This window comes from Acanthopagrus latus, chromosome 5 (genome assembly GCF_904848185.1).
Source record: "Acanthopagrus latus isolate v.2019 chromosome 5, fAcaLat1.1, whole genome shotgun sequence".
In the NCBI taxonomy this organism is placed as follows: domain Eukaryota; kingdom Metazoa; phylum Chordata; class Actinopteri; order Spariformes; family Sparidae; genus Acanthopagrus; species Acanthopagrus latus.
In genome coordinates, this window is record NC_051043.1 from 647,213 (window position 1) to 667,050 (window position 19,838).

Below are 19,838 nucleotides of genomic sequence, written 5' to 3' on the forward strand. Positions count from 1 at the left end.
ATACTACTGTATGAAGACATGATGAAGTCAAAACATTTTTCAGGACAGCACAGGACCTCACACTCATCACTTGTCACAATCGCCCAAAACAACTGTGTTGCTGCTCTGTATTGTGTCCCGGTTGTGCCGCTAACATCATGTCCTCCAGCAGGACGAACGAAATGAAAACTATGTATTATCTTTCTGACTGCTTCTCTCTGATTTCTCCGAACAGTTTTTTTTCCTTTCAGAAATTTGCTTATATTTCCTTTGAAACCGATTCCAATATCGCTGAAAACTCCATATGTCTTGTCCAAGCATGGCTGGCAGTGAAAGCTGTAAAATACATAGAGGTATTTTTTGTTTAAAGTTGTATAAATGTGAGAATGAAATTTGGGAACTGTTATCGGACCAACCTGCTGTCAATCTTGTATTCTGGTTGCTGATTGGTAAGGGAAGACGTCCTCCCTTAGCGTGTCATTTTACGTGTCTTAGCTAATCATAGATCAACATGAAAAAATCCTAAATGCATTGAGTGAATGGAAGGAGATCCCTCCCACTGAGGACAGAAGCCCTCCGTCCTCCTCTAGCCTCCACCTTCCTGCTCCCTGCTCCTCTCACAGACTGCTCTGTCTCCTCCGTCTGTTGTTGAACTGTTTTAAGTGGATTTTCTTCCAAAGAAGAAACTTTTTTATACTATGTGTGTGTGTGTGTGTGTGTGTGTGTGTGTGTGTATATATATATATATATATATATATATATATATATATATATATATATATATATATATATAGTTCAACAGCTTCAAGGGGAGAGTAGTGTACATAACGGGACTGGTGGACACCTCAAGTCATGAAAGTGTAAAAAAGAAAGGCAAAGACAAAAATAAATACACAAAAGTATTCTGATGGTCCAGTCTGAGATTACCTGAAGTCTGGACTAATGGTAGAGACATATGTAATCCATTTTTGCCAATTCTCAATAAATACCTCTTTTTGTGTTCTTAGATTAAAGGTAATTCTTTCCATTACACAGATGCTGTACACAATATCAATCCATTCATCTACATTTGATGCCTCCCTCTTTAACCATTTCTTTGTTATCGATTTCTTACAAGCCACCAGTAATATTCTCAACAAATATTTATCTTTGTTCCTCCACTCCAGTTTCTCTAGATTCACCAAATATAGCAAATTAAAACAAAAAAGTTATTTTTTTAGAAACACAGTCTAGAATTTGATGTATATGCAACCAAATTGGGATCACACCAGGGCAACACCAGAATATATGATAGTGATTTGCCTCTTTGCTTCCACAACATCTCCAACATTCTGTCTGATTGGAGTATGATCTCTTTTGATATGGAGTGCAGAAGTAGCGGATGACATTTTTCCATGAATATTCTCTCCAAAATGGAGAATTTGTTGTTTTCCATTTTTGTTAAAAAATTTCTTTCCAGTTCTCTTGTGGGATTATGATGTTCCCTTCAGTTTCCCATCTTGATTTTACACCAAACGTATTTTATCTGTTAAGAGATTAAAGACTTGTGTATAGTTTTGAAATTATCTTCTTATAAGGTTCATCTTTATAAGCTTTTACAAATACCTGTAGAATATCGTTTTCAGGTTCATAATTTCTTATAAATTTTTTCTGATATAATCTCTTATTTGTAGGTATCTATAGAGGTCCTGGCTCTGAAGACCAAATTTATCCTCGAGATCTTAGAAACTTCTAACTGTACCTTTACTTATTAGTGAATAGTATGTTGTAAGTCCTAAGGAGGTCCATTCCTTGAATCTATGGTCGTATTGGCTAGGTATAAATTGTGGGTCATAAGCAAACCATTTCAAGATTTCAAATGTCTTTTTTAAATTCAACTGTTTTAATACTTCACTCAAGAGCTTTAATGAATTAGTGATCTTGATCAGTAAGGTGTTTGAGTAGCAATGGATCTCCAATCAACACAGTGACCGGAAATGCTTTTCCCATTGCTTGTTCAATATTTTTCTATCTGGCCTTGTAACTAGGAGTACACCAGCCTATTAAAGGCCTAAGTTTGGCTGTTTTGTAATAATCTTTTAGATTAGGAGGAGCTAGTCCTCCTTTTTCTTTTGATAGCTAGAGTATCTTATATCATATCCTGGGTTTTTTTCCAGCCCATATATATATCTAGAAATGAATCTGTCCCATTTTTGAAATTGTTTTTCTGGTGTTTCTAAGGGTAATGACTGAAAAAGGTATAAAACCCTTGGCAGGACGTTTATCTTGATAGATTCAATATGTGCGCTGAGACTTAAATGTGGTATCAAGCTCCACCTATGAATATCTTCCTTAATTTCCTTAATAAGGGATTTACAATTGATTTCTGCTATTCTTGACAGATCTTTAGGGACATGAATTCCTAGATATTTTATAGATTTTTCATTCCAGTTTAGCTGATATTCCTGACAAACATCAGCTGGAGGATTGTATCCAAAACTAAGAATCTGTGTTTTTTGAACATTTAATTTAGAACCTGAGAAAGAGCCATATTCATTTAAACATGTCATTAATGCTGGCAAGGATCGTGTTGGATTACTTAGATATACTAATACGACATCTGCAAATAATGCCAGTTTCTGATCATCAACCATTTTTATCCCCTCAATTGCTTCATTTTGTCTTATTCCTTGAGCTACAGGCTCAATAAAAATAACAAAGAGAAGAGGTGGGCATCCTCGTCTTGTTGATTGTTCAAGTATAAATGATTCTGAAAGTTCTCCATTAATCTTCAGCTGTGCTGATGGGTTTTTATATAGTGTTTCTATTATTTGTATTATTGTCTCATTAAAGCCAACTTTTGCCATTACCTTGAATAGGAAGGACCATCTCACAGAATCGAAGGCTTTTTCAGCATCTAAGCTCACTATCATAGCCTGGAGATTGTTTTGGGTGATATGTCTAATAATCTGTAGTGTACGTCTTATATTGTCTTGGGGTTGTCTGCTTTGAATGAACCCTGTTTGATCCAAATGTATGATCTGTGGCAGAATCTTGTCAAATCTTTTAGCAAGGATAGAAGTGAACAATTTGTAATCTAGGTTTAATACACTAATTGGCCTGTAATTGGTGCATTCTGATTTATCCTTTCCTGGTTTTGGAATAACCAATATCATCGCTTCTCTCCAGGAAATTGGACTCTCTTTTGTCTGCAAAACCCAATTGAATGTTTTCACTAAGATAGGTGTCAATACATCTCTCAGAGTTTATACCATTGTGCTGTATATCCATCAGGACCTGGGGATTTATTTGTTTTTAGTCTTCTTATGGCATTATTGACTTTTTCTGCTGTTATCACTGACATTATTGCATTATTTTGATATAGCGATTAATTTGCCTCTCATTACTACCTTGCATGTGTCCCAAAGCACAGTCGGTGACACCTCTCCATTATCATTAAATTTTAAATATTCCTCTATTTCATTTGTTAAAAGTTCTGCTGTGTCCTTATCTAAAATACTGGAGTTCAGTTTCCAAAGTGTTTCATTAAATCTAGTTCCTATGTTCACTGACATATAAACCAGGCAGTGGTCTGATATATCCATACATCCTATGTGACATTTTTCAACCCACTTTCTGTCCTTCTTAAACATCAGGAAATAGTCGATTCATGAGTATGTCGAGTGTGGCGAGGAGAAGTAAGTGTAATCCTTAGTGTTCAAGTTATTTTCTCTCCATACATCAACTATATCTAATTCTGCCATTAAGGTGCGTGTTTTTTTAGCAATATTTTTGGGTTTGTGAATTCTTGTACCAGAGGAGTCCATTTTTGGGTTTAAAGTTAGATTGAAGTCTACTCCACAAATTGTTATTCCCTCTGATTCCATCATTATTTTGTAACATATTCCTTGATAGAATTCTCACCCTGACCCTGGTGGTGCATATGCGTTATACGGAGTTGTTAAAACACAATCAATCTTGCCCATAATCAAAATAACTGTACCTTCCTTGTTTGTTATTTGTGTTAGATGTTCATAAACAATATTCCTTGAAATCAAAATGGCCACACCTCTGTTGTGTTTTGATCTATTCGAGGATGAGAATACATGCTTAAACCCTTTCCTTTTAAGTATGTTGTGTTCTGTTTCTGTAAGATGTGTCTCCTGTAGGAAGGCTATATCTATTTTCTCTCTCTGAAGTTTAGTTAAGATTTTGATCCTGTTAGTTGGTTTAAGAATCCCATTGACATTCAGAGTAATTATTTTCACCATTTGTCTGACAGAGTAAAGTAACTTAAAACCTCCCCATATACTGCACTTCCTTCAATTATCATTATAGATGTGTTTAGGTCTTCAGAACAGAAACACAGACGACACTTTCACCGTGTAATAATTCTAGTGCATGTATACCACTCAGAGCAGCATTGCGCCTCCCGCGAATGATTGCGCACCGTTCCTCAGTAAGTGAACGCGAAACTCAGGGCTGAGTTATTGACTGAATGGCGGATTGTTTGGCTGCTTATCAGTTCAGGGAGTTGTAGAGCAGTGAGCGATTCGTCACACTTGTCTTGGGCCACTGTGTTGCTCATGATGCCCCTTCATACATGAAGATCCCCGGTAGGTGAGGAGACAACCAGCAGGACTGATGTTTTTAGCTAAGCTTCTCTACTATGCTTTTGAGCAAACAATGTGTGTCGTCTGTACTGTGTTGAATGAAGGCATACTCTGGTGGCCAGGCTCGGCCATATACAGGAAAGACAGGGAAAGCATGACAGCTTCCTACAAACAAGATCCTGTATAATATCTGGGCAATATAGCCCTTACACTGTATTATCACCAATGATTTACAGTGTTGGCCTTATGATTTTTCAGTTCTAGAGTGAATGATATGTGTGAGCAGCCTCTCACATACACACACACACAGAAACATTGTATTCACGTTTGATAGCCTTAATATTAATATTTACAATCAAAATTAATTGTAAATTGATGAAACATTAATTAATAAAAAATCGTATTTACCATATACTAATGTGATAGTAAGTATGACATTTGTTTTGACCATTTTATTCATTGTCTAATTGAGAATTCAGTTTATTTAATCTTAGTTTTTCTTCAGTCCTATTGTGTATGCGTGTGTGTGTGTGTGTGTGTGTGTGTGTGTGTGTGAGTGAAGCCCCCTACAACCACCATCACACAAACATAATATTCACATTTGTATTCATAACGTTGATATTGAAGATAAATCCATGAAATGTTAACATTATAACTTAGTGATTATTACAGGCTTCTAACTAACTTGTGAGTAAAGTCGTGGCGAGACAAATAACTGATCAATTATACTGTTACAATAAACAGGTAACTGCACAAAATGCTTACAATTATGTTATGGGTAAACCATACAGTCTATGGTGTAAAGGTACTTGTTTTTAAGTTTTTATTTAGGTGATTAACTAACTTGCACTTCAGACTTGCGGTATGGATTTGATATTTGGTGGCTTTTATTTTGGTTTGACCTCTGTGATTAACTAACTTGGATTGGATATATGACGGCGCCCTTGTCGGCCATCTTGACTGCAGATGGGTACTCTTGGGGGTTTGAGAGTCCCAGCTGAAGAGAGATTTGTATTTTTAGAAATACCAGCATTCTTCAATACTTTGAAAACTACGGTGGCCCAGAGGTGTCAGGCCAAATACAAACGCTACAACACAAATACAAAAGCCACAACACAAATACAAAAGTCACAACACAAATACAAAAGCCACAACACAAATACAAAATCCACAACAGAAGTGAACAACAACGGAAGTGACCACAGAAAAGACCCAAAACAGAAATGAACAGCAACGGATGTTGACAATGCGGCAGATTGTTGCTGTCATTTTTGGACCCATGTGCCAGCTGTCTCTGGGCAATACAGAGTCCAACTTCGTCGATGACTTTTTTCCAGGCTCTCTCTTGTTTTGTCCAAGTCTCTCACTGATCACTGTAATCAAGTAACAGACACATATTTTCATAAGTAGTCCAAATTCCTCTCTAATTTTCTCCAAGCACTCTCCTTTATTGTCCGGTCTCTGTATGCGTGTACAGCGGTATGGTGGTACAGAGCTCGGGGAGCAGACCGGAGCGCTACTGTCAGCGCTGCAGCCTCGGCTCGGAACGACACAACAAGCGAGAAAAGCCTGCTGTTCTATTGTTGTGCTAACTGGGGCTAATGCTCCGTGCTCGGTGCCCCGAAGCTTGTTAGCTCCGAACTATACTACCACACTCCATACGCATACAGAGACCAGATCTCGGGAGCTCCGGGACAGAAACAGATAAACAGAGACTTGGACAAAACAGGAGAGAGCCTGGAAAAAGGTCAGCGACAAAGTTGGACTCTGTATCGCCCAGAGACAGCCAGCACATGGGTCCAAAAATGACAGCAACTGCCGTTTTGAGTCACTTCCGTTGTGGGTTTTGTATTTGTGTTGTGACTTTTGTATTTGTGTTGTGGCTTTTGTATTTGTGTTGTGGTTTGCTTTTGTATTTGTGCTGTGACTTTTGTATTTGTGTTGTGGCTTTTGTATTGCCACCTCTGGGCCACCATAGAAAACCACATCAGAAAAAAAGCCTACATAGTTAATTCTATGTTTTGAGAGTATTTCTAACTATAAAATTATCTTTCATTTCCTGTAATGAGATTGCGTCCATCCAGAAATGCACATTTAGGGTAATTCTTAATCCATTTCATGACATATTTAATTTGTGAAGCCCAGTGACAATACATTGTGGTTGGCAAAGCTAATCCTTCTTCATGCACTGGTTACTACAGTTTCTCCAATTTAAGTCTGCAGCATTTACTCTTCCACTCAAAGTTACGCATCATACACATCATTTAAAAAACTTAAGTGGAACATCATTGGGTAATATCTGCATTGGATGTAATATCTGTGGTAAAACATTCATCTTTATAATATCAAAATGTTCAAACATGATATAGACAAATGGCTCCATCTTTGACAATCATTTCTAATATAATTCACCATTTGGTCTAAATTATTTTTTACCATATCATGGAAATTACAAGAAACACACATACTTGACCCCATTAGGAAACAACTTAAAAGGAATATATGTTGATAAATCATTAAAAGGAGGATATCATCTGCATGCAAATACATTTTTTTTTTCTTTGGCTGGATACCAGTTAGTGAGGTGCTGGATCTAATGCAGTTGCGAATGAAAATAATAAAGATGATAAATGGCATCCTTGTTGCTTTACTTATTGTTAATAGAAACTGATACTTGTGGTGCAGAATATGTTACAATTTGTAGGCATTTGTATTTTGGACACAAAAGTGGACACCAAGACAGGGGAGAGATTTAAAGCAATTTCTCAGATAGCTCAGGTGAATGGGTTCTAGAGAAAGGCTCAGGCAGGTTGTGGAGCTGGGCGGCAGTGTAGCTGTGGAGCTGGAGCTGTGGTCACTGGATGACACTGGCTTCAGCAATGAAATGTGGAAAGATGGATGAACTTGCAAGAATGCTAGGATCATGAGGGGTTAATCATTTTCTCAATTTCATAATGAAACCAGGAACAAGCTTAGTTGAGTCTACTCAGAGGGGTAGATCACAGCAGGGGAGCCACACCCTCTGACCTGGCTCATAATGAGGAGTGGGAGATCGAGGAGGGTCATCTGGTTACAGATTGAGCAAGTACAAGCTGCATAAGTGATCCGCCAAATCTCCTGACAATGGTGGAGATGAACGGGACAGCCATGTCCACCTCCTGAGAAGAGAAAAGAGGGGGCTGAAAGCCATCAGCATTAGAACCTAGATCTTGTTCTAAGATCTGCCTCGTTAAAGTCTATCCCAAGGCATATCAAGACAAAGTCATTAAGGTTTATGTTATGCCTTTGGCCAAGCTGGTGAGAGAGTTGTGCATACTCAGTCCAGGGGAGATGGGAACTCCAGGAGGAGGGATGTCGGGCAGGAATTCACCAGAGGGCTGCCTCCAGGTCCTGGTTAAGGACAAACAGGAATTTAACCGGACCAGTACCTTGGTCCAGTTGTGAGTGCAGAGAGCCTCTCCAACTATAGTCTCTATCTCCCGAGAGACTGCACTGACAATGCAAGGAAGGGGCAGGATGATTTTGGGGTTGGCAGAAACAGAATCAGGGGAGTATAGGCAAGAGAGGGCATCAGGTTTTACAATGCAGGTTCCTTGCCGATAGGAGAAGGTGAAGTTAAAGCTGAGGAAAAGGGATCAGTGGGCTTGCTGTGGATTTAGTAGAGGGATAAGGTTCTTGTGGTTTTGAGAGTTGGGGTTGCATTGGGAGCTTTTTGTAAACGCTTGCAAATCCCAGGAAGCATTGTAGTTGCTTATAGGAAGTTGGAACTGTCCACTCGGCCATTGTCTGGATCTTTGAGGGAGCTTGTTTGAGCCGACCCTGCACGATTGCATAACTCAGCAAGTTGACCGCTTAAGCTGGGAACTCAAATTTTTCAGGTTTCACAAGCAATTTGTTCTCCAGAAGTTTCTAGAGACTGCAGAACAATGTACTCAAAGTGACCAAGTGGGATGTTGAAGGCCTCCTTCCAATTTCCCCTCCTCTTATGCAGACAAGCTGGTAGACATTGTGGAGGTCCATTTTGGTGGAGATTTTAGCAAGACAAAGGGATTCAAACGAGGGATTGATCAGAGGCAGAGGGTACTTGTTGTTGACAGATATGCCAATTAGTCCACGGTGATCGATGCAAGGGTGTGGTGTCTTGTCCTTCTCGTCCACAAAACAGAACTCAGCCCCAAGAGGGGGGAATGAAGGTTGGATTAAACCAGCAGTTAGAGAGTCATTAATATGTTTTTCCATAGTTTCTCTCTAAGGGTGGGACAGTCTGCTGATTGTGAGTGGAGCACCAGGGATGAGGTTTATGGTGCAGTCATAGAGCCTATGGGGTCGTAACGACAAAGTTAGCTCTTTACTAAAAATCCTGGCCAGGTAATAATATGCTGGAGGCACTAGAGATAAATCAGGTTGTGCTGGAGGGGTAAAATTACAGGGATTGCTAGCAGGGATGGCTGATTGAAGGCAATGCAAATGGCAAAAATCACTCCAGCTGGAGATGGTGGCTGTGGCCCAATCAACAGCCCTTTTCACACAGAGACTCTGCATTATCTCTGCAGAAAGGGCATGCCAATTCACCAGTGTAAAGCGGCACCAGTGTGTCAATTCATACTGAGGGGCATGACGGGAGGTAGTATCCAGATTGACCACAGTAGAGTCTATTTAGTAACTGCTGACGTTCAGCAGGAGACAAACAAGGAGCTCTAGAGCTCATAGCAGGGCCTGGAACAATGATCAGGGACGGCGTTAGATTGTTGGGGAAAGGGGGAGGGTGAAGCTAGCAGGAGGAATCAGTCGACATTTACTCACAGGTGCAGGTAAGGCAGCAGGGAGTATAACCAGTTTGGTTGAGGGCTTTATTTGGGTGTTGAGTAGATTGAAGTTAGAGCTATGCAGGAAGCCCATGACCTCATGAAGCATTTATTTGTATTTTACAACAAGGACTCCTTGTGCACCGAGGGCTTGATGAAGGGTGTCTGAGTCTGCTGGGTCCATGTTGGCCGGACTGTTCTGCCAAAATTTGTGGGTGTTTGTATTTTGGACCGAAAAGCGGACACCAATACAGGGGAAATGTATAAGAGAATGTAGCAGGTACCAGGTGAATAAGTTGTAGAGAAAGGCTCAGGCATGTGGAACAGCTGATGGACTAGGACTCATGGTAATGGGAGGTCAGGCTGAGGTGGCGGAGGTCAGGAGGCTGGGTGACATAGTGGCTGTGGATGTGGCAGTTGCACAGGCTCAGGGAATGATGAGGAGACTTAAAAAATGAGTCACAAGATGCAATAGTATCATAGTATCACAAGAGCAAAAAATTAGTAGCATGAGTTCTTCAGTCATAAATACCATGGTTATGAATGGAAATTATCTAGAAACTAATATAGAGAATACCAGAGTTCTGATGCTTAGATGGACTGCAGGTGTGTGAGAGGCAGGAGCTCCAGCTAACCGAGTAAGACATGCCCAGCCTCTGCAAGACACCACACAGACAGACAAAACAATACACAAGCACAAAGCACAGGAAAAAAACACCACCATTGTCCACAATCATCACAGGATATACCAATTTGACCCAGTCAAATCGAAAAATGCTCCCACTCAAAATGATCAAATGAATTTCCTGCACCCAATGTCCCCACAAAAGCAATGATCCACTTTTTTCTTGACAAACTATAAGACACCCAATAGTATTTGAATATGATTGTCTGTTTTGCCCAAAACAGGCAATCACATCTGTGTTCAGCTAAAATGTCTGCGTCAGTGCCTGTGTTTTAAATGCCTGTTGACCTGTAGGATGCTGGATCCTCTGTGTCCTTGTTCTTCTTCAGACCCAATACGAAGTTTTCTTTTTTATTGAACAGAATGGTATAGATCTGTATATTCATTCATAGTTCTCCTGGATGAACATTTTAGTTCTCTTTGGGCCATGGAACAGACATCTAAATCAGATAATATACATCTATTGCATTTTCAGGTGTACATATATGTTTAAATGAATATAGTATGCACATACCTAAAAAGACAGGTGGACGGTTTGATGTTTGAAAGAAGCCAATATATCATTCTCAACCTGTTCAACAGAGACTCATAGAACAAGAAAAAATGCTTGCCAAAAACAGATTCATAATGCTCAATTTAGAGGGAGGTCCTTATGAATTACCATAGGAACGCCCCTCCCTTTGCTATAATATGAAGCATAATTTCAAATTCTGCAAGCTTGTTAAATGACTCCTGTAATAATCGACTAGCTTATTTCTCTTATTTCAAGAAGGACAAGACTTTCTTTCTTTTCCTTTCAGTTATTATACTGCTATATTTTTGTACAGGTTACAGCTTTGCTGATAACATTCACTAATAAGCTATACTAATTCAGATCAAGGAAAACACAAAAAAGAAATAGAACACAAACTTCACCTATAAAAAATGTATCCCTCCCACCCAAACAGTAATAGGCTGAAGACTAAAAATGAAATAATCTGAAACTTGTTGCTGATGTTTAAACGATGGTGAGACAGCTCTGCAGAAATATTGAGCAGACTTTGAGTGTACATTTCAATCAAAGAGCTTGCCAAGCGGGAACGGTACCAGGAATGTCAGAGGGTCAAAAGAAAAGCTTAAAATTGGATTCTGCTTCTTGTACATGTTTTTTCCTGAACTTCAATTTTCAGCTTAAAGGTGTCGGTGCACCACTAGACACCTAATGCCCTCTCTATAGGTAGTCATTGAGAAGGTTGAGATCTTTTATCTCTGTGACTCTGTCTTCCTCTGAGATTGGCATTAGTAATACTCTTGAATTGTTTGTCCAGTTGGTCAAGTTGGAAACCTCTAATGAGGCATGATTTCTTCAAGTCTTTAGCAAAAGCAACAGCATGTTTGTCTGAGGACACAGAGGTCAGGCAGTCATCAACTTATAAGTAGTGTACTGTCTCAACTGCTCCAGGTGTAGTCCTGTCCAGCCTATGTAGTCTATCTTTGGCTGTAGTTCTCAATGCAAATGAGGTGCAGTTCAACTTCAAGTCCCCTTCTGGCCATCACAGGAACCGCAATAAATCTGAATACCCTCCAGGAGCTCTCAGAATTGGTGTCTTCAATCATCCCAACTGTTTCTTTTTTGAACCAAAACTCCAGCAAGTGTGTTTGTGAAGTTGGGGCCTTGAAGAAGCTGATAGTTAAGTGATACAGCCTGATCAGTGCTATGCAGTCATAAACTCTTCATTTCTTCTTTTTGGGGTGGTATAGTCCATGATAGGAAAAAAAACATACTCTTTTGCTGCTGGTGTTTACCTTCTCCTCAGGTACCCTGGTGGTGTATCCCTTTTCAATTACATCTCTCATAAAACTATTGTACTCCTTGTGGAATTTGTTGTTCCTGTGGAACTTCAAACTAAACTAATGAGGATATTATGAGAAGCCTGTGACTGTCTGAGAAAGAACTGTAACCAGGCTAACAGCATTACCAGGAGCTAGCAACAGTACCTAGACTTCTACAACCTTCCTCTCCAGCTTTTCCATTTACATTATTACACCGTGTGCTCCTTCTTGGATTGCTCATGGCCAGACAACAACAACAACGTCTGCTACTCCTGACTCTGTGTACTGGCACTTCTGTCTTCTTCCCCCAGCATGCCTTCTCTGCCACCTATCTCAGTGGAAGCTGAGCAGTCCAGCCTGAGATTGGAACTCCTTGAAATTGATAGCCTCTTGGGTGATATCCTTTCATCGGAAGTCTATACAGCTGAACATGTCTTTTATATCAATTGATGTAGATAATTATCATGATATAATTTAACAACAATAATGTTGAATTTACAGTTTTAAAAGTATTCTCCTTAGGACAGAACCCAAAACAAATCTGAAGGTTGATTATGGTTTATAAAATACAATCAGCTATTGTCAGATACTAGATGACATTGAACATTGATTAAAGAAAATGTTCAGTGTTGAGGATGATTATGCTACTGTACTCTGTGAATATTGCACATTCTTGTGCTTGCAGGTAGTTCAATTCAGCTTCATTAGCCTCCTATTCATTAAGACCTGATCTGGTTTGGACATGCGACCAGCCCACATGTCATCTCCAAGCTGCTGCTCCAGCTTTACCCTCCACTCTACACACAGCTGAGGGACTTATGTTTGGCAGCATGTGCTTGGCATCCGTGACCATCATTAGCTTCTTGAATCCCTGTTTTTAACTGTACTTATAGGCATCATATCTTAAGTGGTACAGTGAGTAACTGCACTGGTTATATCTTTGTCTCGCTTTGGTTTCTTCTCATATGGGACAATGGCTGACAAAGCAGCGGCGATTGTTGGTGTGGTGTCCTCCTAATAATCAGCTATTATTAAACCTCTACTCAAAAAAACCTAACCTTGACCCAGAAATCCTCAAAAATTACATACCCATCTCCAACCTTCATTTCCTTTCCAAAATCCTTGCGAGAACAGTTGCATACCAACCCTACAACCCTATCAGTATGCATACCATACCAATTATCTACCCTGTTAAAACCTCCATGAACCCTTTCAATCCGGATTTACATCATTCCACTCCACCGCAACTGCACTTATGAAAGTGACCACTGATCTTCTACCTTCCATTGACTCAAACCATTGACTTTGCTTTCACTTCTGGACCTTGATGGAGCTTTTGACACCATTAACCACAATATCCTCCTCTATTGGCTTGAGAACCTAATTGGTGTTAAAGGCTTAGCTTGGTCCCACTTCAACTCGTATTTGACAAATGGGACACACTGTAGTCCACAACAACATGATTTCGGATTATTCTATGGTATTCCACGGGGGTCTCTGCAGGGTCCACTGTTATTTTCTATTTATATGCTGTCCCTCAGTATCACACACAAGTTCTTTATGGATTTTCACTTTTATGTGACCAACACACAACTATATGTACCAATTTTGCAAAATCATCACATCAACCCATTTCCCATTGATGGAAAAATGCATCACATCAACCAATCACAAAATTATGCACGTGATTTGGTTGCTGACTGTTACATACTCCCCTCCCCATACTGTTATGTTTCAGCTTTGCCTTTGTTATTTCTTGGTTTGGTTGGTGAGTCCGGTTGTCCTCTTTTCATGGCTTTCTTTTTGAGGTTTAGGCTTATGTGGATTTAGGTTAGAGGGGAGAGCACAGATCCTATCCTATGTTGGGCCTTCTGAGGACGAGCTGCTTTTAGGGGGTTGTAACACTGACAAACAGGAAACCGGGAAAGTTGTGAGTTTTGAGAGTTGAGAGATTTGTGGCATTTAGTATGTTTGGAGTTTATAGTGTGTTGTGTAGAGGGTATTGTATTGTGTTTGGTGTGTAGTGTAGCATGTTTAGCATGTAGTGTAGTCATTTTTTTTATTTTGTGTGTCGTTACAATGAGGTGACTACTGAATGTGGAGCAGGCAGTGCAGCTTTTCTTTGAGCTGAGAGGAGCAGAGGGAGACCAGGCATTGCCTGCATAACAGTGGAAATAGTTACATGTAACTTTATAAACAGGCCAGAGTATGAAACAGACTAGTGTCTGCTAGCTAACGTTCAATCTCTGGACAACAAGCTTGATGACATGAGGGCACGGATTTGTTTCCAGAGGGACATACAGGACTGCAACATATACTGCCTCACTGAGACGTGGTTCTCCCCTGATGGTGCCAGACGACCCCGCTCAGCCAGCTGATACTCTTTGGGATGGACAGAATGGAGGAATTGGTTAAATCTAAAGGTGGATGCGTGGGTTTCATGACCAACAAAGACTGGTGTGACAACTTCCTGCTCACCTGATCTGGAACATCTAACGCTCCTCTATCACCCTTTCTACCTGCCCCGGGAGTTCTCTTTGGTTCTCACTATCGGAGTTTATAATCCACCACATACGGATACAGACACTGTTCTTTCCATTCTTCATGTCACCAAACACATCTCCAAATACCCGGACACTGCACTCATTGTCGCTAGGGATTTTAACAAGGCAAACCTCATCTCATGTCCAATCAGGGGAGGGGACACTTTGGACCACTGCTACACACCATTTAAGTACAGTTATAAGGCATCATCTCTCCTGGCTTTTGGGAAGGCCAAACATGCAGCTATCGTCCTCATGCCGGTATACAGACAGAAGCACCGGCAAGTTGCTTCAGCAATGGCAGAGGTCAGATGCTGGTCTGCCCAATCAGAGGCTGCACTTCAGGATATGCTGAGTGACACTGACTGGGATGTGTTTCGGTCGAGCTCTGATGACGTCGACATGTTTATGGAAGTGGTGACGTGCTTCATTTTCATACTGATAGATGACATATGTCCCATGGTAACTGTGAAAGTTTTTCCCAATCAGAAACCACGGGTTGATTGGTCTGTCCGTAAGGCTTTGAATGCAAGCACCACCGCGTACAACAATGGTCTCATCTCTAGTACAAACTAGAGATGTTCCAATACCATTTTTTCCCTCCTGAGGGGTTCTGATACTTGTGCTTTATCACAAGTGTAATAAAAAATATCATAGTACGCCTGCATGACTGTGATATGATTATTATTGTGGTAAGGCCTGACTCAGGTTAAACCCTTTGTAAAACATGGATGAATGCAGCAAATGGAAGCCATTTATTTTTAAATTTGTTTTTACATAGATTAGTATAAATCTAGGAATAATAAGTGCAGCCACAATACTGTAAAATAAAAAAGGCATTTAAATAGAACAGTATAAAAAAAGTATTCCAACAGCAACTTAAATGATTCTTTTAAAAAAACGTAAAGTGCAGCCATTATGTACTAAAATAAAGGCATTTAAATCTTGAAATGGTGCAGTATTTAACAAATATTAAATTATGTGGTATCGGTGCCTGGACCCCAGTACTCGCCGATACCGATGCCAGCATTTACTGCAGTATCGGAGGCTGGTATCGAAATCAGAACAACTCTAGTTCGTACCCAGTTGAGCTATAGAGTCTAAGCATATAGTTGACGCGTGCTTAAATGAGACACCAAAAATGATGCTCCTTATTTCTTGGTGTTTACTGAATGATTTCTTGTGATGCAAACAACATTGGTGAAAAGGGATTTACATTGGCGAAAAGGGATTTACATTGCTAATAATTTTGCAGTCAAAAACTACTGTGCTTCCCAGTAGGTAACCTCATCCAACTACTTATATTTCTATTTTCATAACTGAATTTACATAACTCAAGGCTCTGGTTTTAAAACTTTAACTAAAAATCTTCATCAAATAGTAACGGCCTTGTCCAGGGAACAGGCTTTCACCTGGTGGTACTCTACAGACCTCCTTACTCACAATTTCTAAATAAATTCAGTGAATTCCTTGGAGATCTTGTGAGTCGTTGAGAGAAGATCCTAATTATTGGGGATTTCAATATCCACTTAAATAAGTCTTCTGACACTAAGTAAACCTTTTCATGCATCTTGATATTTCTGGCTTAATTCAGCTTGTTCATGAACCTACTCATTCCAGTGGTAACACTCTGGACGTAATCCTCTCCGATAGATTAGATGTGTCAGCCCTAAAATTCACTTCTGTCTCCTCTGTTGTGATGGACCACTTTCTTTTCTTTTTTTAAAAATATTTTTTTTCAGTCATAAACACCTTTATTTGACAGCTGATGGACAGGACATGGGAGAGAGAGGGGGTGTGACATGCAGCAAAGGTCCTTAGGCTGGGATTCCAACCAGGTATGTGGCACGTGCTTTTAACCACTCGACTATCTGCGCACTGGATCACTTTCTTATTACAGTTGAAGCTGTCCTTGTAGTGGTGACACAAATATTTTTATTTCCCATCATCTCAGCCCACCATGAAAAATTGTGAAAAATTTCCTGGGGTCCTGTGGAGAAATTCACTAACAAAGTTAACTCAGTAATTGCGTCTCTACTTGATGCTGTGGTATGTGTCTCCACCAAGACAAGAAGACCTACTCCCAGACAAAATCTACTTCCTGGCATGATAGTGTACTTAACTACTTCGCATGCTCTTAAAGGGATATTCCGGTGTAAATTTAATCAATGTTCCAACACACCTTGACACCGAGTAGGACCCCCCTCGAGAGATCAAGTTTGCGGACCGCCAGCTTGTGTAGTTTTAACATCCTCAGAAACAACCGCACAACAACAATGCATTGCAGTAAATGGGTCTAAGTATAAACCGCCATCAAAAAGCCACACTTCATCATCATTAGAAACAGGGTCCCAGCACATATTTCGAGGCATTAAACATTTGGTATCGTTGCTGGGTTTGTTGGAAAAGATAAACCACATCTTGGCTCAAGATCTCTAAATAATTACAGACCAGTATCCAACCTTCCCTTCTTTTCTTAAGTCTTGCAAAGTGTTGTGTCCCAGTAACAATCAGCTTTCAGAGACTTATTTACTACTTACCTTGGCCTCAAACTCTACCTGTTACTGGATCTCAGCGCAGCATTTGATACCATAGATCATGGCATATTGTCAGACCAACTTGAAAGTCAATTTTGCATATGTGGCCTGGCTCTCATGTGGTTGAAGTCTTACCTATCTGAAAGAACACAATACATTTCTTGCAATAATTCTACATCTATATTTATTTTTAATGTGAAATATGGAGTTCCCCAGGGCTCTGTTCTTGCCCGCCCCTGCTCTTCTCTATAAATATTTCACCTCTTGGCCAAATTATTCGGAGTTATGGAATAATGGGATACATTTCCACTGCTATGTGGATGACACTCAGCTGTATGTGCCCATAAAAGCAGATGATTAATCACGAAATTAAATCACGAAATTATAGACCTACTTGTATGCAGTATAGAAAATTCAGAAAATTCATGGTCCTGTCGAGCGGGGATGTTGGTCCCTCTCGACAGAGACACGACTTTGATCAGGTGATGGTAATTCTTGACAACTATGTTATTTCTCAAAGTCCAAATGTCAATAACCTAGGTGTTCCTTTTGATTCTACCCTCTCTTTTTATCAGCACATCAAAAAAATTACCAAGATCGCTTTCTATCACCTGCGAAATTTCTATGATATATATAAAATATGCCTGAACAAAAACAAATGTTAGAGAAATGTTAATCATAATAAGCAGATTGTTTCTCGTCAGCAGGACAATGTAAATTCTAAAACTATTGGTAACTCATTGAGACGGAGACCGACTCACTGAAGAAGCTAGCAACTGAAGTCCAGTTCATATAAGATCAGATTTTAAGGTGATGCTGATGACATACAAAACTGTACATGGCCTTCCCATGTCATACAAGTCAGATCTTATTACACTATGTATTCCACATCATGCATTACGCTCTCAGGATTCAGGGCTCCAGACGTTTTCTGTTCCCACAAGCTGTAAACGGTGTCACTCTCTACACTCTCTCTCTCCTCCTCCTCCTCCTCCTCCTCCTCCTCATCTCTTTTCAGTCAGTCTCCCTTCTGGTGGGCCACAGGCCTCTGGGAACATCTACCTCTCCTGACTCCTGCTGCTTCACATACTGATGGATTCTGGACCAGACCTGGTTTGCCCATATCTCCCTACCACCTGCTGTTCACCCCCCCAAAGAGCAGACCCCCCTGCCTTTGCATGCCTTTTGTTTACCTATTGTTTGAACCTGGCATTTGTGTTCTTTGTTCTTACTACCCAACAGGACTTGAATGATACTTGATGGTAGTTCTTCAACACAAGCAAACAATGTGGGCTTTGTATATATATATATATATATATATATATATATATATATATAGATATATATATATATATATATATACATACATATACATACATATATATACAAATTTAGAGAAGTAGACTTGAATGACTTGAATCTGCTGTAGTGCAGTGCAAATTTCAAGGGCTGATTTCTTCGACCTATCTTCCAGTGTTGGACCAGGAGGCAGACACCCTTTCTATATTAAAGAGTGGACTTCAAACTTTCTTTTTAGATAAAGCTTATATTAAAGGCCTTCCTAGGTTCTAAGCTATGTTGCTGTTACTATTTTCTATGCTCCTCTCGCTTTCTCTCTATTTGTACACATTTACGTCTCATGTTACTGACTTAGTCAGAGTCTCTGTTCTGTCTCGTCTTGCAGGTTCCCGTGGATGGTGACTGGTGATTATTGTTATTAATATTCCTATCTTGATTATTAAAACTGTTAATACTCTTGTGGCTTCTCTACAGTTCTCTACAGTTAAGGTAAACTATATTTCAGACTTTGTGGCATTTTTATTACTTACTTACTACAAAAATCCTTTAAGTTTTTCTTGTCTTAATATGGTATGTTGTATTTTCATATGTTACCTTTCTTGATGACAGGTGTCTGGGGGATATGGCCACTATTGTGAGTGACCACAGATCGGTGGGACATCTGTATCTTTGGTGAGGACAGGAGGGCAGGTGTGCTCACAGGAGAGTAATCGAAGATGGCGGAACCGTAATTCTGCCGACGGCCTTCTCGTCGGTTGCTGTCGATAGCTGCTTGAAGCTCACCGGGAGAGCTGAATCCCTGTCTTTCACATTCATATGGGTAGAGGTACTTCATATACCTACACAGAAGAAGAAGAATTTAATGATTTACTTTGCTTTTAGTCACTGTTACTTTATAAGATGTTGTCAATCAATTATCAATCAATCAATTTTTGCATGGAAGAAGAAACAGTCCTTTAATAAAATCATAATTATTCAAATAACATACTTTTACTATTAAATAATTGGAATGTGTTTACCTGAAAAAAAGTCTAATTTCCAGTTCCATCTGTCTCGGTTTCAGGCGTTGAGCACAATTTGAAAATTAATTAGTATCAATCAATGGTTAACATACGTATCCAGTAATCATTAACTGATTTTTCAAATTTACTAGTGGTGTTCATGTTAATTAAGGTATTAATTCATATAGTAGTTGATAGTTTATTACCAACGACAAGGACACATACATTAACATACACATAACTTAACTGTAATCTTATTTTATGCATTCACTATACATGTTTCAATTCAATTCTACTCCTCTGTTGTTTTATATCCCGAATTGGAAAAGTTTATTGTTTATATGGGTATTGTTTATAGTATACAATCTTTTGCTCATGTGCATCAGTATGTTTGACTCTGCAGACAAGTCATTTCAACTGTTATCTGTTACAAAATTGTCCCTTCCAAGCACAAGAGATACAGAGTGCCAGCGTGACATGATGCAGGTCACCAGAGAAGTTGGATATCAGCTTTGTTGAGAAAAAGACTGTGGCCACACAGCTGTCTAAAAGGACACTAAGCACCAGAAAGAATACAGGTATGTT

The 19,838-nt window shown here is 39.6% G+C and overlaps 1 protein-coding gene across 1 annotated transcript in view; it reads right to left on the reverse strand.

The window, feature by feature from the left end:
* Positions 1–19,838, reverse strand: part of arid3c (AT rich interactive domain 3C (BRIGHT-like)) — a 104,450-nt gene that overhangs the window by 25,229 nt on the left and 59,383 nt on the right. Inside the window, exon 6 of the mRNA XM_037097956.1 lies at positions 18,847–19,091. Coding sequence (XP_036953851.1) covers positions 18,847–19,091 — 245 coding nt within the window. The remainder of the gene's footprint in view (positions 1–18,846; positions 19,092–19,838) is intronic.